The 24,008-nt window shown below is 39.3% G+C and overlaps 1 protein-coding gene across 1 annotated transcript in view; it reads right to left on the bottom strand.

Annotated features, from left to right (window-relative positions):
- Nucleotides 1-23,719, bottom strand: part of CECR2 (CECR2 histone acetyl-lysine reader) — a 195,658-nt gene extending 171,939 nt beyond the window's left edge. The window contains exon 1 of the mRNA XM_077169570.1: nt 23,520-23,719. Coding sequence (XP_077025685.1) covers nt 23,520-23,645 — 126 coding nt within the window. The 5' untranslated portion in view covers nt 23,646-23,719. The remainder of the gene's footprint in view (nt 1-23,519) is intronic.
- Between the last annotated feature and the right edge of the window lie 289 nt (nt 23,720-24,008).

The raw sequence follows: 24,008 nt of genomic DNA on the forward strand, positions 1-24,008 counted from the left end.
GTGTAATTTTTTTTTAATTAACAAAAAAACAAACAAACAAAAAAATACCATAGAATAAGGCAACACCATCTACTTTTAGAGATTAAATGAATAGCCATAAAAATACTTTTTATGCACCCTCAACAAAAACATTTAAAAAGCAACTTCAAAAGCAACTATAAACATCTTGAGGAAAAAAAAAAACGAAGCTGGAGGTCTCGCGCTGCCTGACTTTAAGGCATATTATGAAGCCACAGTGGTCAAAACAGCATGGTATTGGCATAAAGATAGATGTATCGACCAATGGAATCGAATAGAGTGCTCAGATATAGACCCTCTCATCTATGGACATTTGATCTTTGATAAGGCAGTCAAGCCAACTCACCTGGGACAGAGCAGTCTCTTCAATAAATGGTGCCTAGAGAACTGGATATCCATATGCAAAAGAATGAAAAAAGACCCATCTCTCACACCCTATACAAAAGTTAACTCAAAATGGATCAAAGATCTAAACATTAGGTCTAAGACCATAAAACAGTTAGAGGAAAATGTTGTGAGATACCTTATGGATCTTACAACTGGAGGTGGTTTTATGGACCTTAAACCTAAAGCAAGAACACTGAAGAAGGAAATAAATAAATGGGAGCTCCTCAAAATTAAACACTTTTGTGCATCAGAGAACTTCATCAAGAAAGTAGAAAGACAGCCTACACAATGGGAGACAATATTTGGAAACGACATATCAGATAAAGGTCTAGTATCCAGAATTTATAAAGAGATTATTCAACTCAACAACAAAAAGACAGCCAACCCAATTACAAAATGGGAAAAAGACTTAAACAGACACCTACCAGAAGAAGAAATACGGATGGCCAGGAGGCACATGAAGAGATGCTCAATGTCCCTGGCCATTAGAGAAATGCAAATCAAAACCACAATGAGATATCATCTCACACCCACCAGAATGGCCATTATCAACAAAACAGAAAATGACAAGTGCTGGAGAGGATGCGGAGAAAGAGGCACACTTATCCACTGTTGGTGGGAATGTCAAAGGGTGCAACCACTGTGGAAGGCAGTTTGGCGGTTCCTCAAAAAGCTGAATATAGAATTGCCACACGACCCAGCAATACCATTGCTAGGTATCTACTCAAAGGACTTAAGGGCAAAGACACAAACGGACATTTGCACACCAATGTTTATAGCAGCGTTATTTACAATTGCAAAGAGATGGAAACAGCCAAAATCTCCATCAACAGAAGAGTGGCTAAACAAACTGTGGTATATACATACGATGGAATATTATGCAGCTTTAAGACAAGATAAACTTATGAACCATGTAATAACATGGATGGACCTAGAGAATATTATGCTGAGTGAATCCAGCCAAAAACTAAAGGACAAATACTGTATGGTCCCACTGATGTGAACGGACATTCGAGAATAAACTTGAAATATGTCATTGGTAACAGAGTTCAGCAGGAGTTAGAAACAGGGTAAGACAATGGGTAATTGAAGCTGAAGGGATACAGACTGTGCAACAGGACTAGATACAAAAACTCAAAAATGGACAGCACAATAATACCTAATTGTAAAGTAATCATGTTAAAATACTGAATGAAGCTGCATCTGAGCTATAGGGTTTTTTTTGTTTTTGTTTGCTTGTTGGTTTGTTTGTTGTTGTTGTTTTTTACTATTACTACTACTTTTATTTCTTTTCTTTATATTAACATTTTATATCTTTTTCTGTTGTGTTGCTAGTTCCTCTAAACCGATGCAAATGTACTAAGAAACAATGATCATGCACCTATGTGATGATGTTAAGAATTACTGAGTGCATATGTAGAATGGTATGATTTCTAAATGTTGTGTTAATTTCTTTTTTTTTCTTTCCGTTAATAAAAAAAATAAAAATAAAAATAAAAATAAAAATAAAAAAGCAACTATAAAACTTCTGTAAGAAAATCTTTCTGATCTTAGGTTATGCAAAGATTTCTTAGATTTGATGCCAAAAATTGGATCCAGAGAAAAAAAAATTGATAAACTGGACTTCATCAAATTTTTAATTCCTGCTCTTCAAAAGACACTTTTATGGGCGGGTATTCTGGTTTGAAATGATGTATGTACCCTCGAAAAGCCATGTTTTAATCCTAATCCCATTTTGTAAAGGCAGCCGCTTCTTCTAATCCCTATTCAGCACTTTATGCTTGAAACTGTAATTAGATCATCTCCCTGGAGATGAGATTTAATAACTGGAGGCATGGCTCCATCCATTTGGGTGGGTCCTGATTAGTTTCTGAAGTCCTATACAAGAGGAAACATTTTGGAGAATGAGAGATTCAGAGAGAGCAGAGAATGCTGCAGCACCTCGAAGCAGAGTCCATCAGCCAGCGACCTTTGGAGATGAAGAAGGAAAACGCCTCCCGGGGAGCTTCATGAAACAGGAAGCCAGGAGAGAAAGCTAGCAGGTGACCTTCCAGCCAAGAAAGAAACAAGGAACTTCATCAGCCTTCTTGAATCAGTTATCTTTCCTTGGATGCCTGTGATTGGACATTTTCTACAGACTTGTTTAATCGGGACATCTTCTTAGCCTTAGAACTGTACACTAGCAACTCATTAAACTCCCCCTTTTAAAAGCCATTCGTTTCTGGTATATTGCACTTTGGCAGCTAGCAAGCTAGAACAGTGGGCAACGGTGGCTCAGTGGCAGAGTTCTTGCCTCCCATACTGGAGACCCGAATTCGATTTCCAGAGCCTGCCCATGTCAAAAAAAAAAAAAGACACTTATGAGAATGAGAAGACAAGCCAGAGACTGGGAAACAATATTTGCTAGGCATTATTATACTATGCCTGATTTTAAAAAAAGAAAGCTATATGTGGAATACAAAAAGAACTCTCAAAACTCAAAGAAAACAACCCAATTTTAATTTTCAAAATGTGCAAAGGATCTCAACAGATGGCCTCCACCAGTGACGATGGATGGCAAATAAGCACATAAAAAGATCCTCAACCTCATTAGTCATTAGGTAAATGCAAACCACAATGAGATAGCACTACTTCCTAAAATAGCTTAAACACAAATAAAAACCCTGACAATAACAACCGCTGGATGCAAAGCAAATGAAATGCTCACACATTACTGGTGTGAACACAAGAAACCACAAACCAGTCTTCCAAGTTAAACATACATTTTTACCATATTACTCAGCATTCCTATTCTTGGGTAGTCACACAAACATCTGTATGCAAAAGTTTATGCAGCTTTTTCATGGTCACCAAAAACTAGAAACTCAACTCCAATGTTCTTTCATTGGTGAATGGCTAATCAAACTGTAGTTTGTTCCTACAATGGAATATTATTTGGCAATAAAAAAAGAATGAAGTGCTGATATAGGCACCAACATGGATGAATCTCAAATGCAGTCTGCGAAGTGAAAGATGGATGCCAGAAGCATAAGGCTACTGTGATTCTATGTATGTGACATAGGCAAAAATACAGTGACAGAGAACAAATAAGCAGTTGCCAAAAGCTGGAGGAAGACGCTAACTATAAAGGAGCATAAGGAAAATTTCTTGGGTGACAGAGCTATTCTATATGTTGCATATAGTGGTTGGTGGTGGCTATACTGTGAAGAGTCAAAAGAAAAAATGTAAACAAACCAAATATCCATCAATAGTTTGAAATGAAAAACAAATTGCAATATAGCCACACAACAGAACACTCACTATTTAGCCATAAAAATAATGAACCACTGATATACACAATAATATGGCTGCATCTAAAAAATCATTATACTAAAGTTAAAGGAGCCAGATTCAAAATACATACTCTAAAATTCTATTTATATGAACTTCTAGAAAAGGTAAACTGATCTATAGTGATAGAAAGCAAATCATTGATAACCTGAGTCCAGAGTGGGGAGGTCGACTACCAAGGAGGCACAAGAAAATACTTGGGAGTGATAAAAAAAGTTCTATATTTTGATTGAAGTGGTGGTGGCTACAAGGGTATGTGCATTTGTCAAAATTCATCTAACTATACACTTAAAATGGGTGTTCTTTACTGCATTTAAATTACAGTTCAGTAAAATTTATTTTTAAAAAGCAATTTGTTTCGTATTCAGCAGTTTAATCCAAATTAGCACAATATACTGAAGTTTGTTGCAATTTTCTCACTATATTTTAATTTCAAAACCAGTAAATATGAAGAACATGCAGATGTTTTTCTTTATTATTTAGTTCCTTTCTGCAAAATGATTGTTATAATATCCATATTCTTATCATCATAGTTCAAAATCCAAAATAAGGAAAAATTTGGTAATTAACACTTATTGAAATCTACTTGTGCCTGGAGCTGCAATGCATCGGCTCATCTGGCTCTCATCATAACCCTATGGGGTAAGCAAGGAACCAATGCTGCAAACAAAGATGCTGAAGCTCAGAGACAATAGGTAACTTGTCCACAACTAGACTGGAGCCCAAATCTGTCCAACTCCAGAGCCAGTGTCATTCCAATAAACTCTCATTTTTATTATTATTTCACTAATATACTTCCAACTTGAAATTTAAATCAAGTTACTAATTTTTCCCTGTTACTTGGTTAAATGGGTTGGTTTCAACCTGCTTAAAAACTATTCCTACATACCTGGAGGGAGTGAGTGTTGGGGACACAAATGGACATCTGCACACTGGTGTCTATGGCAGCACTGTTCACGATCCACAATGGATTGAGGTGGCCTAAGGGTACAACAACCGAGGAATGGAAGGGGGAACTATGGTGCACACATAGAACAGACTACTTAATGGCCGCAATAAGGAATAAAGTTGTGAGGCATGCAATTAGGTGAATGAACCTTAAGGACCATATGAATGAAATGTCAGAAACAAAAAGACAAATATTATCATCCATCACGCATATGGACTAACTATAATATAAAACTGTGAACTGAAGGTGAGAGTATGGGTTATCCGGTTGAGGCCTAAAAGGGTCCTAGCCACTTATATTCAGGAGTTGTAACTGTTATTTCTAAATACTGAGATACTGAGTTATTTGTTTATAACCTAGTCATTCCCAGAAACTTTGGGTATTTATGTGATACCTGAGACTCAGAATGAGAGTTCTGAAGCTAATGAAAGTCAGCAATACCCAATACAGGAACTGTTTAAAAAATTGAAAATGGGATCTGATATCAAATAAAAACATGAATGAACCTGATCGGGATAGGATTTAGGTATATCAGAATACAGGGTTAAAGTATGATATTGTTCATAATTTAAAACTTCAACTTCTGTGTGAGACCAAAGAAAGAAATGTTTATTTGGTGAAAAATTTCTATTTTGGATAGTGCATTTCTTAATTTAGTTTGAACGGTCAGTTTAGCTAAACACCATAAGTACACAGAATCTTGAATAGGACATGAGACTCTGTTGGTTTGTCCAGGTTAGTATGATACTCCATTATATCCCAGAGAAATCTGAAAAGTGAATAAAGAAGTTTTTTCGCAAGGTCCCCTTGGGGGACTCAAAGAGAAAAGAGGAAATATTCAACTTACCCATTTGGAGAATTTCTGATATTCTCACAAGCAGTGAAGACAACCAAATCAATACACCGAGCCCTCAATCTTGGGGTTCACCCCTATGGAACTTATTCCTGCAAATAAGTAGGCTAAGCCTACTTAAAATTAGGCCTAAGAGAATCTTTTCTGGCGCTCAGATGTGGTCTCTCTAAGCCAATGTGGCAAGTGAACTCACTGCCCTTCCCCACTAGGTGGGACACAATTCCCAAGGGTATAAATCTCCCTGGCAACGTGGGACAGAAATCCCACTATGAGAAGGGACCCAGCATCAAGAGACTGAGAACGCCTTCTTGACCAAAAAGAGGGAAGAGAGAAATGAGACAAAATAAAGTTTCAGTGGCTGAGAGATTTCAGAGTTGAGAGTTTATCCTGGAAGTTATTCTTATGCATTAAATAGATATTCTGTCTTAGTTTATAGTGTATTAGAGTGGCTGGAGGGAAGTACCTAAAACAGCTGAGTCTTGAACAGTTCCAGCAGCCTTGATTGAAGACAGTTGGATACAGTCGTAACTTTTAAAATGTGACTGTGAGACTGTGAAAACCTTGTGTCTGTTGCTTCTTCTATCCAGAGTACAGACAGATGAGTAAAAAAATATATATATGGACAAAAATTAAATAGGGTACATTGGTAGAATGCTCGCCTTCCATGCGGTAGACCCGGACCATGCACCCCCCCAAAATAAATAAATAAATAAATAACAGGGAGGACAAAGGGCAAAATAAATTGGGTAGCTGGAAATACTAGTGGTCAATGAAAGGGAGGGTTAAGGGGTATGGTATGTACGAGTTTTTTTCTTTTAACTTTTTATTTCTTTTTCTGGAATGATGCAAATGTTCTAAAAACTGTTATGATGATACACAACTATGTGATGATATTGTGAGCCGCTGACTGTACACTATGTATGGAATGTCTGTGTGTTACGATTTATCAATAAAAATACATATAAAAAAATTTTAAAAACTGTTTCTCTGAGAGAATTATTTGATAGGTAGAGAGTTTCTGTTTTAGATTACAAAAGACATAAAGGTGTTCACTTGTATTTGTCTATCAACTTTAGTGCATGTTTGCAATTTTTCAAAGCAAAAGGAAGAAAAAAATGAAATCCAAAGTTTAGAAAAATGGTTCCACTTTTCTTCATCCACTTTAGATGAACTTTCCAAGTTAATAAAAAGAAATAAAAAAACTCTCAAAAAATGTTATGAGATACTACAAACAGTTTTGGATCAAACATTTAAAATAAAATCCAGTTTTGGATCAAACATTTAAAATAAAATCCAGAAATGAATTCTATGAATGACAATTGATAAAAATCAAAGGAATGATGGAATTTCAAATTAACTATTTGGCAACCAGGATATAATAATTGATTCAGGCAAAGAATCATGCATGGAATTTTAAATTAATGGATGGAAATCTATTGAGAAATAGGATGTTTACATGGTATTTCCCTAAAAGAGAGTATTAATTATGAAAGGAAAAATACATAACTTTACAGTAGAGAACCAGGCAGATACCATCTTAACTAAGCGATCAAAAGGTAATAATACACATGAAGAGATGCTCAATGTCCCTGGCCATTAGAGAAATGCAAATCAAAACCACAATGAGATATCATCTCACACCCACCAGAATGGCCATTATCAACAAAACAGAAAATGACAAGTGCTGGAGAGGATGCGGAGAAAGAGGCACACTTATCCACTGTTGGTGGGAATGTCAAAGGGTGCAACCACTGTGGAAGGCAGTTTGGCGGTTCCTCAAAAAGCTGAATATAGAATTGCCATACGACCCAGCAATACCATTGCTAGGTATCTACTCAAAGGACTTAAGGGCAAAGACACAAACGGACATTTGCACACCAATGTTTATAGCAGCGTTATTTACAATTGCAAAGAGATGGAAACAGCCAAAATCTCCATCAACAGAAGAGTGGCTAAACAAACTGTGGTATATACATACGATGGAATATTATGCAGCTTTAAGACAAGATAAACTTATGAACCATGTAATAACATGGATGGACCTAGAGAATATTATGCTGAGTGAATCCAGCCAAAAACTAAAGGACAAATACTGTATGGTCCCACTGATGTGAACGGACATTCGAGAATAAACTTGAAATATGTCATTGGTAACAGAGTTCAGCAGGAGTTAGAAACAGGGTAAGACAATGGGTAATTGAAGCTGAAGGGATACAGACTGTGCAACAGGACTAGATACAAAAACTCAAAAATGGACAGCACAATAATACCTAATTGTAAAGTAATCATGTTAAAACACTGAATGAAGCTGCATCTGAGCTATAGGTTTTTGTTTTGTTTTGTTTTGTTTTGATTTTACTATTATTACTTTTATTTTTTTCTCTATATTAACATTCTATATCTTTTTCAGTTATGTTGCTAGTTCTTCTAAACCAATGCAAATGTACTAAGAAATGATGATCATGCCTCTATGTGATGATGTTAAGAATTAATGATTGCATGTGTAGAATGGTATGATCTCTAAATGTTGGGTTAATTTCTTTTTTTCCGTTAATTAAAAAAAAAAAAAAAAAAGAGAAGGGATAATTGGAGATGAAGGGATACAGACTGTACAACGGGACTGGATATAAAAACTCAGAAATGGACAGCACAATACTACCCAATTGTAATGCAATTATGTTAAAACACTGAATGAAGCTGCATGTGAGGTATAGGTTTTTTGTTTTTGTTTTTTTTGTTTTTTTTTTTCTTTCTATTATTGTTTTAATTCTTATTCTGTTGTCTTTTTATTTCTTTTTCTAAATTGATACAAATGTACTAAGAAATGATGAATATGCAACTATGTGATGTTATTAAGAATTACTGATTGTACATGTAGATTGGAATGATTTCTAATTGTTTTGTTAATTCTTTTTTTAATTAATAAAAAAAAAAAAAAGGTAATAATAGGGTGCACAGAGGTTCAGAGGTTAGAATGCCTGCCTTTCATGCAGGAGACCCAGGTTCGATTCCCGGACCATGCACCCCCCAAAAAAGTTAATAATAATCACCAACACCACTAATGGAACCAATCAACATCATGCAACTCCCTCATATGATGCACTGAGAACATCCCTGGAGCATTCCTAATAAAAATACTAAAAGCTAAATCTAATCATGAAGCTACAGCAAACAAACCCAAATTGAGGGGTAAGTGATATGTTGCTTTTTACTCTTCCCAAAATGTCAAGGATCATGAAAAACTGAAAAAGTGCTCCAGGTTAGAGGAAACTAAGGAGACCTGATAGGTAAATGCAATGTGTGGTCCTAGATTAAAGACCTGAATTAGGAAAAAAAATTATAAAATAAGGGAAAATAATTTATAAAAAACAATTTAGTCTGGAATGGCAATTATTATTTCTGGATTTTGAGAGACTGTTTTATATATGCATACCTGGTATTTAGAAATAAGAACGAAGCTGATCAGGTTGGGATTAGGGTAAATTCAGAACACAGAAGTAAGGAAGACATTGTCTGTATGTCCGAACCTCACCCACGTTTTGACACCAAAGGAAGAAAGATTTATTTTGTTCGGAAACTATATTTTCTGTAGCGCATAATCTAATGCAACCTGTCTGGATAGCTCATTTAAAGAACTGAAACAAAAGGAGTCCCAATTTAGAATGAGGTCCTCTAACCCTGTATAGCTTAATGTAATGCCTGGATACATCTTAGAATATATTAAGCAGATAAACAAAAAAAAAAAAATTGGCATGGCAAAGTCCCTTGAGGGATGGGAGAAAATATATGAACTATTAATTAAACTTTACCATCAGGGAAACCCCTGATACTGCGTCAAACATTAGGGACACCCAAACCAATAGGCCAAACCCTTGCTCTTGAGATTTCTTCTTGTGAAGCTTATGTATATAATGAAGAAACTTAGCCTACCTACAGGTATGGCTCAGAGTTATTTCTGGAGGACCTCTTCTGTTGTTCAGATGTAGCCTCACTCTCTCTAAGCCCAACTCTGCAAGTGAAACCATTACCTTTCCCACTACGTGGAACATGACATCCAGGGGTGAAAATCTCACTGGTGGCGTGGGAGAAGATGCCCAGGGATGAGTCCAGCCCTGGCACCTTGGGATCAACAATTCCATCCTGACCAAAAAGGGGAAAAGGAAGTGTAATCAATAAAGCTTCAGTGGCTGAGAGAGTTCAAATAGAGTCGAGAGGCTATTATGGAGGTCATTGTTGCAAGCTTCAGTTAGCCACATTACCTATCATTCAGTTAGTCATTGCTACCTATGATAACGCCAAACCCCAACCAAAACCATTCCAGCCAACCCTAAAGAACACCTAAGGCATTATATAAGATTCTATAAATGTTCATACGCACAAAAGTAACTTTCCAGAAACCTACAACATCCAGATGGGTTCCTGGACCAGATAAGTCCTGAAACCCAGAGGGCCCAATCTCTCCAGAACATCAGCTAGTTCCCTCTCCCCACCCCATATTACTAACAGCCCCTTCCAACATAAAAAAGTTAGAATGGTCATAGCCCTAATACCTCTAAAGAGTGGGATAGCAAGATCAACGGTGATGGTGGAGTTATACAAAGAAGGGAGGGTTTAACAAAGGAGTATGATTACTAAATCATTAAATTAATACTTCTTTAGGCTCCAGTATCTTAGAGCAGCCAGAAGTAAAAGCCTAAAATTATGGAACTGTAACCCATGCCAAACCTGAAATCTGTTCTACAACTAACTGTTGTGCTGTGCTTTGAAATGTATTGCTTTTTTGTATATGTGTTATTTTTCACAAAAAAAAAAGTAGATTGTGATGATAAAAAAAATACTTATCTCTTCTAGCCTCCTATAGTCAGAAGGAAAAATCTGAGAGAATGTTATGAAAGCCCATGACAAACTCTGGGATCTGTCCTGTAACTACTTGTTGAAGAGTACTTTGAAAACTACTGCTTTTTTCTTTCTTTGCTTTGTATATATGCTATATTATACAATTTAAAAAGTTAAAAAAATTATATATAAGTATTTATATTGGATCAATTGACAATATAATAAAATACCATAAACTACAGATCTTATTCAGTATCAATTTCCTGATTTTGATAATCGCATTGTGATAATATAAGAGAATGCCATGTTTTAAGGAGGAAAAAAAACTCTGAAATGTCAATGGGTATGTCTGCAACTCACATAGGCAGTCTAGGAACAAAATGATATTGATGGATAATGGGTGGATGGAAAAAGGGAAGGAGGAGATGGAAAAGAGATAGGAGAAGGGAGGAGGAGGTAATGATAAAGCAAATGGTGTAAAATTTAACATTTGAGGAATCAGGGTAAAGGAGATTCAGGAATTTTTTGAACTAGGCCTTTCAACTTTTCTATAAATTTGATATTCTTTAAAAATATACAAGTTTTCTAAAGAGTTCCAGCCAGTGTTTCAGGAGTAGGAAAATAAAAGTAATTCAATCTTAAAGGACACTGACTATTCTTCACATAATTTAGAGAAAAGAAATCTGAATTTCTCTCACCTCATTTCCTGACTCGTTTGCTTCAACTCTTAAAGACTCCTTCAAAATGCACAAGATAAAAATTTAATATCCCCTATCTTCCCAAAGCCCCCAAATAATCTGCACTGATAATGATAAATTCTCACAGATACATGACTTAGATCATTTACCAATGAATTTTTATCTGAAAAAGCCTCAGTGTTTCATAAACCCCGCAATCAAATACTTATCAGTCACATGAGTTCAATTTTCCAGTGAAAATTGTACAAAAGGCAAGCAAAACAGTACGGTAAAAGGACTGAAGTCAGGCTGCGTGGGCTCTTCTGGTTGTGTGGCATTGGGCAATTCGCTTCACCTCTCTGTGCGCCTTAGTTTCCTCATAACAGTGCGGGATAAACGTGAAGGCTATACCTCACCAGGGAATTAAAAGGAATACATAGGCTGATGCATAAGCAATACCTCAAGCAGTGCCTGAAGTATAGCTGGCATCAAAATAATCTTAGCTTTCATCATAAAATACAGGATAAAGTGACTATGAAGAAAACTCAAAATTTTAAACCCCAAAAATAAAAGGTAAGTAAAGAAGTCTAATGATTTAAAAAACTAATTCTATCTTGGAAAAAAATTTTGTCATGATAGTGAAAAATTAAAAATAACCTAAACACCCCATAAAGAGTTAGTTAAATAAAGCATAAAACAGCCATTCAAAGAATACTCTACAGCTATTAAAAATCACAATATATTGTGAAGAAAGGGCATATTAATGACATAATATCATTAGCTGAATAAAGCAGGATTCAGAGTATGTGAAAGTATGATACCCCCATTACAAATAATTACGTGTGTGTATACATACACACACACACACACACACACACAGAGAGAGAGACAGATACACAGCTTTCATTAGGCTCTTTGGGGTGAGAGGGGGACAAGGAATGCAGACACCCTCAGAAGCCCTAAATTCCTGCAGGATACACACCAGTGGGCTGGAGCTGGGATTAATTTAATGCTATCTTTCTCTTTTCTGGCTCCTTCACATGCAAGATTTTTGGCTTGCATCACGGCTTCTTGCAGTGACCTTTTAGCTTCTTTTCCACACTAACCCGATAATCCTTGCATTTCCTAGGTTATACTCCCAGGAAAGGGAATTTGATTGACCCAGTTCATTTTTTCCTGCAAGATGGATTATAGATTACCGGCCAGGCTACAGATTTAGTTGGCCTTGGGGAAAGGGGAGGGGTGGGAAGAGTTGCCAGAACAACCTCCAAAATTTTCTGTAGAACCAGTAGGGAGAGAAAACAAAAACAAAAAGCCTTTCTGCTGAGTTATAACTTCCCCCGTCATGGGAACATGTTATTACACAGCACACACAGCATTAATAACTGAATATCTTACTGTACACAAATTCCCATTAAAAAAGGATCACAAGACCCATTAAGTGGTATCTTCAAGATAATCTTAGAGATCATTAAATACTTGACAGGGAAAACTAAAAACTTAAGTATTCTAAACAATGAATAAAAAAGAAAAAAATCTGAAATTCAAATGACAAAAAGGGTACATTTCTAGGTCCAGATTTCCATTTTCATTTTACTAAACTGGAAGTTAAAATACTGAGTATCTGACAACGCTGGGTGGGTACCCACCCTCTAACAATCAGAGAAGGAGAGAACACAGAATCACTGGTATAAAACACGGGTACCTACTACGGCTCCTGGCCAGAATTTGGAAAGGGCTGGCTTCTCTTAGAAAAGATGCCCTACAGGTGACCTTTTCCGTATAATACCAAAATGTTAACCACAATAGGAAATGGGATTAACGTAACTATTTCTTTTTACAATGGTTAAATATCATGAAAAAAGTAAAGAAGTTCTCCCTTTTCCACCATTCTCTTCAGCTTTCTCAAGAGCTCTTTTCCTCCCTCATTCCATGAGAATGCAGTCTTGGTCTCTCTCCCTCTTTCGCCTCTGCAACTCAAGAGCCTTCTCTGAGGTCAACTTTGCCCCCTTCAAACCACCAACTCAGTGGCTGCTTTCAATTCTAACCTTCCAGTACGTCTCTGTGTCCTTTAGCAACCAGACCTCGGAGTTGTAGAATCCATCCTGTCACCACGAGCAGCCATTAAGCCTGGGTGCTTAATGAGGTCACTGAGCTGCCATACATACCTGCCAGGATTCCACGTTAAAGGACAGTCGACAGTGTTTTTTAAGCCACTGTTGGCACAGCATTCTGTTCCTTGCAGCCAAAAACATTCTAACTATGATGTGTCCTTCTTTTTGCACCGTGGGTCAAGTCCTGCCCATTCTTGCTTCAATAATTACAGTGACAAATGTTCTTTCCTGTTATCACTACCTTCAGCATTTCACTCTAATAGTTAAAGTAGTCTTTTTCCCCCATTACTCTGTTCTATTCCAGCTACCAATACCAGATTTAACCTAAAATGTAGCACACAGGACTTCCTTACCTTATTTCCCACTGCCTGGAGAAAAATGATCTCAAACACCAGCGAGCCTGGCATTCAAGGTATGCCAAATAGCTTCCTACTACTACCTCTCAAATCTTATCTCCATCAGCCCCCTAAAAAAAAAGAACTCTCTGATCTAGGTGGCCATACTGAACTATTCCTTATGAACCCCCGAATCCTGCCTTCACCAGAAAGCATTTCACTCCTGATTACTGCCTCTCTCTCAGTTCCTACAGCAGTTGTATTCTCTACCAACACTTTAGCACATAACAGGTTACACTATATCATTGCCTTTCTTTTTTAAAAACTTGGACCCTAATTCTCCAGGGTAGGAGACTTTAATGTTAGTGGAGATGACAATTACAAATAGAAAAGTCACTGAGTGGGATGAGATCTTCCTGTTTTCTTTTAAAAATTTCATTTTTACTTTTTCTGAAATATTTTCTAAGTTACATAATACAAAAATCCAAGCACAATCATGGATAATGAAGATGGGGATCATCCTTGAGGGTGATGAGGATACAGGTATACTCACTCCACATCAATTAGAGCATCCCTTCCCAACCTTCCCCTCCCCCTAACATACTATAAGGAAGACTGGGTGCCTGATTTAACTATACAAAGGAAAATGGGAAGAAAGGTATTTTATAGGCAGAATGTGGGGAGAAATAAATAGTAAATTTGTGTAGGAGTCTACCCAAATGAATATCAGTCTATGGGTGGAAAAAGAAAAATCCCTTAATATGGCAACAGGTAAAAGCTTTACTTAAATCACCTTTCCCCTACACAACAGTTTCCCTGAAACAAAGAACTCCAGGACACTGATTATAAAAATTGTCCCCCACACCTAAAAGAATATGCAAACACAACCTTTCAGAGAGAAGAGACACAATGGAATTGGAGAAGAGAAAAGCTTTGCAAAAGAAGTAGATCTGTTAATTTAACACATTTTCTGTCAGGCAAATCAACTGTCCTTACTGCCATTGTTACTGAAACAATGAACACCCAGGGAAGGGGTGTTCATTAAAAGGAACTGGCCAGAAGAAAACACTCTTGCAGTCAACATGACAGCCTAACTTCATTTTCAGTTGTAAGTCTTTATTCGTTCTCAGGAATTATTAATTGGAGATGATTTAAAGGATCAACACTGAAAATGAGAGACACTGCCATAATCATGGCACTATCACTTCCTCTATTTGCAGTGATTTTTGAAGATTACAGGTGGGTAGAAAAGATTGGGGACGACATCTTCAGAAGAATACACACGTACCGTCTGCTGTGACAACCGTTCACACATTTAAATTCAAGTGGGCACAGGCCTCAGTGACATGTTGCCAATTCAGGCACCTGCTCTAGCAAACCCACCCTAAGGAAAAACTACACCTGACTTAGCTCCCACTGGGAGAAAAAAGTTGACCATTACAATGTGAAACTTACAAGAACATTATATTACTGAAGCCAGCCAAACATCTCTCATAAAGATTCCGTGAGGTCTGAGTCTTGAAAGAGGAGAATGAAAGACTATCTTCCACACATTTTTACATAAACCATATTACATTCTAAATGGGTGTGTGGGTGATAAAGTACAAAAGAACACATAAGAGAATTATGCTGAGGGTTCATGTGCCCTTCGAGGAGAAAACTGCCTTGGCTGTAGAAGCCAACTGACTTCACACCAACGTATTTACACAAATTCTGGGATTTAACACCCTGATGCAGGCCAGAAATTCTACCCCTCCTCTGCCAGTGCGCAGCACAAATCCTAGGACAAGCACAACAATGGAGCAGGGAGAAAAAGTGTGGTCAAGACTTAGTTCCCTCCCTGCCAAGACAAATAAAGAAAAACAAACAAATAAAAATGCTGAGGGTCTGTGGGTCCCAAATACCCCAAGATGGAAAAATCGCCTTTGAGATGGATACATTCAGTGAAACACATCTTCAGAAGCCACAGATAAGTGATTACAATTTTCTGGAATTTCTATGCTTTCTTCCAAGAAGCTCAAAAAGCCCTTCACAGTGCCTTACTACTATCTATGTCGCCATCACAACAGAACTTTTTCTCCAACCAAAATGAAAATCTATCTGAATCCATATTCTGTCATACCTGCCTAAGAGCAAAATCAAATGAGAGATATCATGAAAAATATTTAGAGGAGCCAAAAAAAAAAAGGTTCTGTGGTCAGTGTGTGCTAAACGGAAAGTCCTGGTGGAATAATGAACTTCATGTAACTTGATATATGCTTATGTCCCAAATGTCTACACACATACACACCTTCAACTTAGGTCCTACTGAACTTTTGACCTGGCCATGGCTAACCCCTACACACTCGACCACTATGCAATGCTCAAGAGATTTGTCAAGGAGGTCCTTGTGTTTTGACAGGCAAAGGCAGTGTTGAGGCCAGCAGAAGCCAGCCCCAGGCTGTGGCACAACACCCCTCCTCCCACCACAGCGCCAGGGAGGTCTTTCTTTAGAGGGAGGCCTTTATCAGAGCAGTCAGCTGCACGGCTCCCTCCTTAGTACCCCAAAACCATTCTTCTTCCCGGAAGTAACGCCTCAAGAAAAAAAAATTTCCCAGGTTTCTAACAGCAATTGCTGATGATATGCACATCTGGAGCACCTTTAACTTTCTTTCATTTCAATAAACAAAAATATTAGAGGTTTGCCCTTTTTAGGTAAAAGCATTTTCAGGGCGAGAAAAAAAAAAAACCACAACACCCTCAGAAGGAAAAACCCCCCTACCTCAAAAGCAGTGTACTTTCTCTATAATGACCAATACTGAAAAATGTTCCCTACTTATGTCCTGAGGTAGTGGTTCTCAAGCAAGGGTGATTGTGTCTCCCCCAGGAGTCACCTGGCAATGTCTGGAGACATTTTTATTTGTCGTGACTGGCACCTAAAAAATAAAGGCCAGAAACACTCCTCTTAAATATCCTACAATGCACTTGACAGTTCCCCACAAACAAAGAATTATCTGGCCAAAAATGTCAAGAGTCCAAGGTTGAGAATCCCTGAATTAAAGGAACCAATGGAAGCCTAAGCTTAGTATTATTCAATCGATCTTTCCTCAATCGTAAGAACTGCTGGGGGGGGGGGGTGACAAAAAAATGACTTTTCCTAAGTTTTCCAATATAAATTTATTGATATGTTAGACCCTAATGTAAAGCATCCAAGAAACTATCCAATGAAATATGAAAATACGGAAGAAGGTCAAAGTACAAGTGAACGGCACAAATTAGGAGCTACAACTGGATTTTATTCAAAGTTCTAAGTATGAACGTCTTTTTTTTTTTTTCTTGTCTGGGCAAGCTCCTGGGAATCAAACCCAGGTCTCCAGCTTGGCCAATGAGAATTCTGCCACTGAGCCACTGTTGCATCGCCCTCATCGTCTTTTAAACACGAGGAAACGAAAGAAGTGAGGGAAAAATAACATAAATCAAGACCTTCCTCCTCCAGAATTCCTCAAAATCTCAAAATTCAAAATCTTAACTCAATTCGAAAAAACAGAGATAGTGAAAATGTCAGTCTTTGAGTCTCAAAAGCTACTTTCAAAGTAGCTTTTCAGACAGGATTTCCACAGAAAGAGAAATAAATTCATACAATCTGCAAACACACCAAGTATGGATATGCAGCTTTCACTCTGTACAAAATTAATTTGTAAGACACAGTACCTAATATAGCTCAGAACCTTGATCCTAACTGGTGAGATCAGTGATCTTCTGAATCTGTTAATAGTGCTATGCTTGCTTAGAATCACAGAACTTTAGACCTGGAAAAAACATAGGAATCATCTAATCTAAAGATTCCATTTTATAGATGGGGCATCTGAAATCCAAAGCAATCTGCCTAAGTTCACAATTCAAGTGAATATACATATATATTTGACTCTCTGCTTCTTTTGAAGCCTCTCTTGATCAAAGAGCAGATGGTAAGTTGTACTAAGTGCTGCTAAGTTGTATTTTAGACTTTCTTAACTGTGTTCCACAAAATTAAGCAAGGCTGAACTTAACTTCCATCTTAAAGCAAGCCAGATGCTAGCTTAAGGCCATCCTTCAGAGGTGAGAGGGTATTACCCCTTCTACAGCCGTAGAAGCTTCACAAGGTAGGACCCTCTGCCTTCTTTGAACATACTAGTATAAATAAAAAGGGCAATCACTTTTGGAGAGAGTTCCATTATCACAGAACATTCAGCTCTTTCAGGATTTCACATTACATGAAGATTTGCCCCTTGGTAATTCAAATCCTGTTCTTGGGCTTTCCTCTTCTGAGGAGCAGATTCTGAATCTTCAGAAGACACTTATCATCTGAGATCTCACTAAATAGATGGATATGACAAGACATAAATTTTTAAATCACTCACCTCTGTCAGTCCTACCAACTGCCATCTTCCCAATTAGCTCAGACCTAGTTGGCCTACTTTAAATTGCAACAACCCACTCCCTCAACTTCGTCCTCTCTATGTTTCTGCCTGCTTTATTCCTCATCACTCTCTGACATGTTATATACTTTCCTGGCTTATTTGTTTTGTCTGTCTCCTCCCACTAAAAAAAAGGGGGACAGCTGCATGTTCACAGCTGGTACTGTGCCTAGCACACAGTAAGTACTCAATAAACATCTGCTGAAAGAAACCAATGAACACATAACCTTGCCCCTCAGCACTGAGGCTACGTTCTATACCCCACATTATTCAGAATCAAAGAACCACGGAATTGTACTGTACAATCTCAGCCATTATTTCTAGGTCTAGCACTTCATTTTATAGACAATGAAAAATAGAGACAGTGTGATGTAGAAACAGCAGCACAGAATTTTCAGTAGTAAAGAACCTGAGATCCAGGTAAGAGTCCCAATGTAAGCAACTTAGCCTCTTTAAGCTTCTAAAATCTGCATCTGTAAAATGAGGATAATCCCTACACCTCATGGTGATGGTTAAAGATGGTAATATTTAAAGTGAGACAGCATCTTGAAAATATACAAAGCACTATCCAAGTGTCATTTATCATTTGGTTACTCTGACCTACCAAAGGTCAGAAAGCTAGTTAGTGGCACAATTAGAATTGGAATCTATTTTCCAATTCCAAGCGCAATGCACATCTGGGATCACAAAACTAGGTTTCTGAGTCCCCTAATTAGGCCCACTTACTCCTTTATGTAGTTCAATGCCTTGCAACCTTTGTATGGTTGGGGACCTCCTTCAGAATTTGATGAAAGCCTTAGGCCTACTCTCCTCCAGCAAAGCCCACATGAGTAATGTACACCAGAATATAATCAAGGAGCCCAGTGCTGAGCTTCAGGGTTAGGAACCACTGATATGACTCAAAGTCTCACTCAGCAATTTTTAGAACTTATTTTCATATTCAATAACTTACACCTTGGTGTGCTTGATTAAGGGGCCAAATGCAAGGAAGCACCAAAGGCAGAATTCAGGAATTAGAGATACTGCCCTTAGACCATGATTAGGTGGGAGATGTCACCCACCTACAACCACAACCAGGAAGGAGATACCTGGAAGGCAATAGATTCTGTATGTAAAAGACGGGAGGCTCAGGAAAAAAAGGTGAACAGGACAAACAGGTTATTTTGATCATGTTGCTACTATACCAAACTGTTCATATTATTGTATATCACTACTTACAAATAGCCACCCTAGAGGTACCAGTTTCCTCTCTAGAGAAAATGTGCCCAAAATGTCTGTGATGGGATTTCTATCCCCTGCCAACACCTGCCAATACCTGCCACGATTAATGTCAGGCCAGATTATTAAAAATCATCCTATCCTTCCCTAAAGTGAGACATACACTCACCAGACTGAGCACTTGGCTAGGAAAAAGGCCAGTACTAAATCTTTGAACAAGTCAATTAGCCATTCTTCACTTCTAAAATCAGAACAAATTTAGCCAACTTAATCCTCTGGAATGTAAAACAATTATAAATACTTGACTTCAATAGAGTGTTATACAAATGTGGCTCTGAAATATTAACAGGTAATCTGAGCAAAGGAGGCCAATTATGAGCTTTGATGGGAAATCCCCCAGCTACGTGTTAAGCATACAGTAGTTGCTTAATGACACCAAACATTGAATTCATTGTTATTAACCTACTGTCCTCCAGCTATACCTCAATACGCTCAACTGAAAAACTGGGGGGGGAAAACAAAACCTTATCTGCCATATAAATACATTGTGAGTATATTTAGGAATTTTTTAATATGTTAATGTTAGCAGCTTTTATCCCTGAGTGGTGGGATACAATGTTGACAGTTAACAGCTTTTAACCCTGAGTGGTAGGATTATGGGTGACTTTAATTCTCTTATGTTTTGCTATGGTCTTCCAGTTTTCTAAAATGTTCATGCATTACTTTCATAAGAAAGAATTGTGAACAACTTAAATAAAGCACTGTCCACATATTCACAGATGTCTGGTCAATGATTATAGAATCCTTCCAGGGGCAGCTAGAGCACAACATGTAAATCCTTAAACATACCCAAAAACCAAGAATCAAGTATACTGACTCTTCTACAGAAATCTGATATTCAAGGTTGATTAGCAGAGTAAAAAGATTTTTTACACGCAAAACTAAAAATGTCCACACTCTGAGGATCAGTTCTCTAAGTGGGAGGTCTTGCCCTCTTGCAGAACTGCAGCATGAATCCTCTCAGGCCTTCACCTATCTGAGAGAGTGCTTCACTTTATATAAATAGAAGCCAAGTCCTTGAGGATCTGTTTCCCAAATTTTCTATAAACCACTGAGGTCAGTCTGGCAGTCAAGGGTAAAATGAAATCTTTCCCACAGCTGAAAACTGGTTTCCTAAAAAAAGCTGACATCTAACTTCTACCATTTGAAGTTGCAATAAATTAAGTTTGCAGGACCTTTCCACCTGGCCTAACAGGAACCACTTCAGTATTAAAATTGTTTTTCCTTTTTGTAAGGTTCTTCCACTATATCACAAAGTCTAATCAAGGGCCTGTTTCTCAACCCATCAGCACAATGAACCACTGGATTAAAAAGCCAACTTCTTTTCACCTAAGCAAAATAAAAATAAAAAACAAACATTTATTTACGCTTAGAAAAATCAAAAGTGGTAGTGTTTTCAGTGAGTTCTGTACTGTCAATGACTTAAATCTGTCAGAAATCTAGAAAACTAATTCATATTTTAAATTTAAATTTTTTATAACTACTGAAATCAAGTTAAAATTTACATCAACTACATCAAAACACCCCTAATATGAGAAGGATTACACAAGAACTGCAGAAGGGAAAAAAGTCACTTGTCATTTGTAATCAATCTACTGATCATCTCCGAATAAAAACAGGTATGGGGCTTATATGTAATACTGAGAACAAGCAAATTCATAGATATATAGTGGACCACAGGTTACTAGGAGCTGGGAACCAGGAGGTGAGGGAAAGGAAGAATTATTGCTTAATGGGAACAGAGTTTCTGTATAAGGTGATGAAAAAGTGACGGTAATGGAGTTGGTGACGGCAGCACAGTATAAATGTAATTAAAACCACTAAATTGTACACTGGAAAGTGGTTAAAAATTGAGAGTTTTATATGTTACTACAATGAAAAACTTTTAAAAAACAAGTATGAGTAATTCATAAGACATGTACAGGCAGGATCACGAATATTCATTCATGGTTCAGTTATTTCAAATAGCATATATTTTAACAACAATAAAAAAAAGTGTCACTTCCAAGAAACACTAGGAAAGAGAAGACTAGTCATCTCAAATCGCCCTGATTATTCACCATGTAACTACAACGATTTTTCATTTCTGCACTAAATACAAATTTGACCTCCTTGATCAGCTTACATTTCCTTTAGGAATTAAGCCAGCTAATACTTAGAAACCACAAGTTTACTTCTTAGAACAGAAGGCAAGTTATTTATAGATCAGTCTAGATCTACTGTAATAACTTAAGACAAAGTTAGTTACCTCTATTTTTCCATCACCAAAATGGGAATACACGTTTCTCATTTACATGAGAGACAGCTTGTCCCACAGTACTTCTAGAATGGGTCCTTAAACTTTAAACTGCTAATCCTAGCATCACTTCATCTTTATTTTGCGAGTAGAAAAAGGGCTATGGAGCAAGTTTACCAGCACCCAAGATGGCATTGTCAAGCACACCTCCCACAACAGCAGCCACCATTTTGAGCAGAAGGATATAATCAAACTACTTACAATTTTATGCCACCTCAAAGAAAACTCAGGACATCAGAATAACTGCTAAACATCTCTTAACTTTTAGCATTCCCAAATCTCTGACTTCTGTGCCCCAGTTTCCCTTCTTATAGTCAGTTATGTCAATGTAAGCAGTTGTCTCTGGTGTTTTCCAAGAAGTCCCGTGAAAATCTTTATTAAAAATTATGCTTGCTACGTTCATTTCAAACTATGAAAACGAATACTGAGGAGCTACGTAAAATGCCTAAGTTATTACATCTTCCTAAAAACAGATGGGGAAGCCTACAATTTAATCACATTGTTTTAATCAGCTTAAGGAACTAAGAATCGCTAAAAGCCAGGGAGCAGCCCCAATTTATCCGTCTACATTCCTCTTCATTCTCCCAACCCACCCCTTTTTATTTTCCCGATTTCATTAACTCTGCAATAAGAGCAAGTTCCTACATTTCATATGAGAAGCAAATGGTATTTCAATAAACAACTGAATCTAAAAATAAAGGTGGGGCAAAAATCTTAAGAGGCGTAAACCAGTTAAAAATCAACCAGAAAAATGGCAGAAAGTAACCTATGCGTGAGCGGAAAGGGAACAAACGATTTGCCCCTCCAAAACAAGTGATTAATATTTTCAGTACTTCGGCGAATCCACTGGAAGAACTGAAAAGAAAAACTGACCAACAAATAAGTTTCCATTTACCTTTGTTCAAAAGAAAAAGGGTGATAGAGTTCACTTCACATATTGCCACAGGAGAGAGAGCAATGCAACCTGCCAACCAATCAACTATTTTAGACCCCTTTCCAAAAAATAAAAATAAAAGAAAGGCGGACGCTAGTGGAACTGGCTGTTCGTTTCAGCCATCGTGTGCCTTCCGTACCTCACACTCCCGCCACCATCTCTTACTACTGGGACCCTCGGATTTTAGTGCAATTATCACAAAGCCTCGGGTTTCAAAGAACCTTCGGCCTGGCCAGAAAAGCCATTTCTTTTCCACCACGTTCGCCCGGGGGGATAATGGTGGCGAAATCAACTCGAGGTCCCCGAATAAAGAAGGCTGTATTCCGTAAGAAAAGGCGCTGGAAATGAATAACGGAGTCCCAAACTTTACTCCGTGGCCTGGGAGTACAGAGCGAGGGCTCGTCGAAGGACACCTACTCCGAGCGGAGGCCCCCCCATCTCCGGCCGCCCGAAGTTAACCCAAAGCACCCCCCCGAGAGGTGCAAGCCGCCGGGAGTCTGCGAAGTGCGACTCCCCCCGCCCCCCTCCAACTTCGAAGTGTGGGCAATGTTCTCCCGGCACGACAACCCCTCCCCCAGCACACCCCCAGCGGCGCCCCCACCCGGGTCCGAGCTAATCCACCGCTCACCACCAACCCCCGCCCCATACCGCGTCCCCGCCCGAGCAGCTGGCGCGCCGCTTCAATGGCACCGGGAAGGGGCGCGCGCACTCGCAACACACTCGGCGGTCCCTCCAGAGAACTCCCGGGAGGGCTGCCGGGTCCCCGCTCCTACAAAAGCCCACTCTCGCCCTCCGCCCCTTCGCCTCCCCCCACTACCCCTAACCCTCCGCCTCCTCCGGAAAGCCGCGACGAGCCCGGTGGCCGCCCGAGAGGACGTCCCGAACCGGACGCCAGCACTTGGCGTCCTCGGCAAAGCCCGTGGCCGCCCTGCCGGCCAGTGCGCGCCTCAGCCCCCCACCCCCCACCCCTTCCAGGCGAAAATCTCGGGACGAGGTTCCTGGGACCCCCGAGTCGGGCAGGGGGTAGCGCGGCGCAGCGTGCACCGCCTCGCCGCTCCTCGCGGGCACACTCTCACCTCGATCTCAAAGTCAGGCAGGCGGAACGCGGTGCGAAAGAGCGAGCAGAAGTGCGCGATGGCCGGCACTTCCCACCAGGAGCGGAGCTCGCCCAGCCCGGCCGCGCCGCCCTCCTCCGGGCACATCTCCCCGGCGCGGCAGCGGTAGCGGCGGCGGCCCGCTCGACCGGACTCCGGCCGGCGCAGTGCCTCAGCGCCTCAGCTCCCGGCGCGGGGGGCGGGGGCGGCGGCGGCGGCTCCTCCCGCGGCGGCCGCCGCTCAGCGAGTGCATGGGCTGAGTGCGGGCGGGGGGTGGTGGCGGCTCGGGGCCCGCGTTACTGAGGCGGCCGCGGCTCCGGCTGCCGGCGGGCACGGCGCGCTAGTCCCATCCTGCTGCTGCGGCTGCGGCCGCCCCCAGTCCCATACAATATAATCATCTCACCGCTGGGGAAAACAGATGGGGCTGGGGGGGCGGGGGGAGGGGGCCGCGCGCGGGCCTGGGGGAGGGGC

Source organism: Tamandua tetradactyla, chromosome 7, assembly GCF_023851605.1.
Source record: "Tamandua tetradactyla isolate mTamTet1 chromosome 7, mTamTet1.pri, whole genome shotgun sequence".
Classification (NCBI taxonomy): Eukaryota; Metazoa; Chordata; class Mammalia; order Pilosa; family Myrmecophagidae; genus Tamandua; species Tamandua tetradactyla.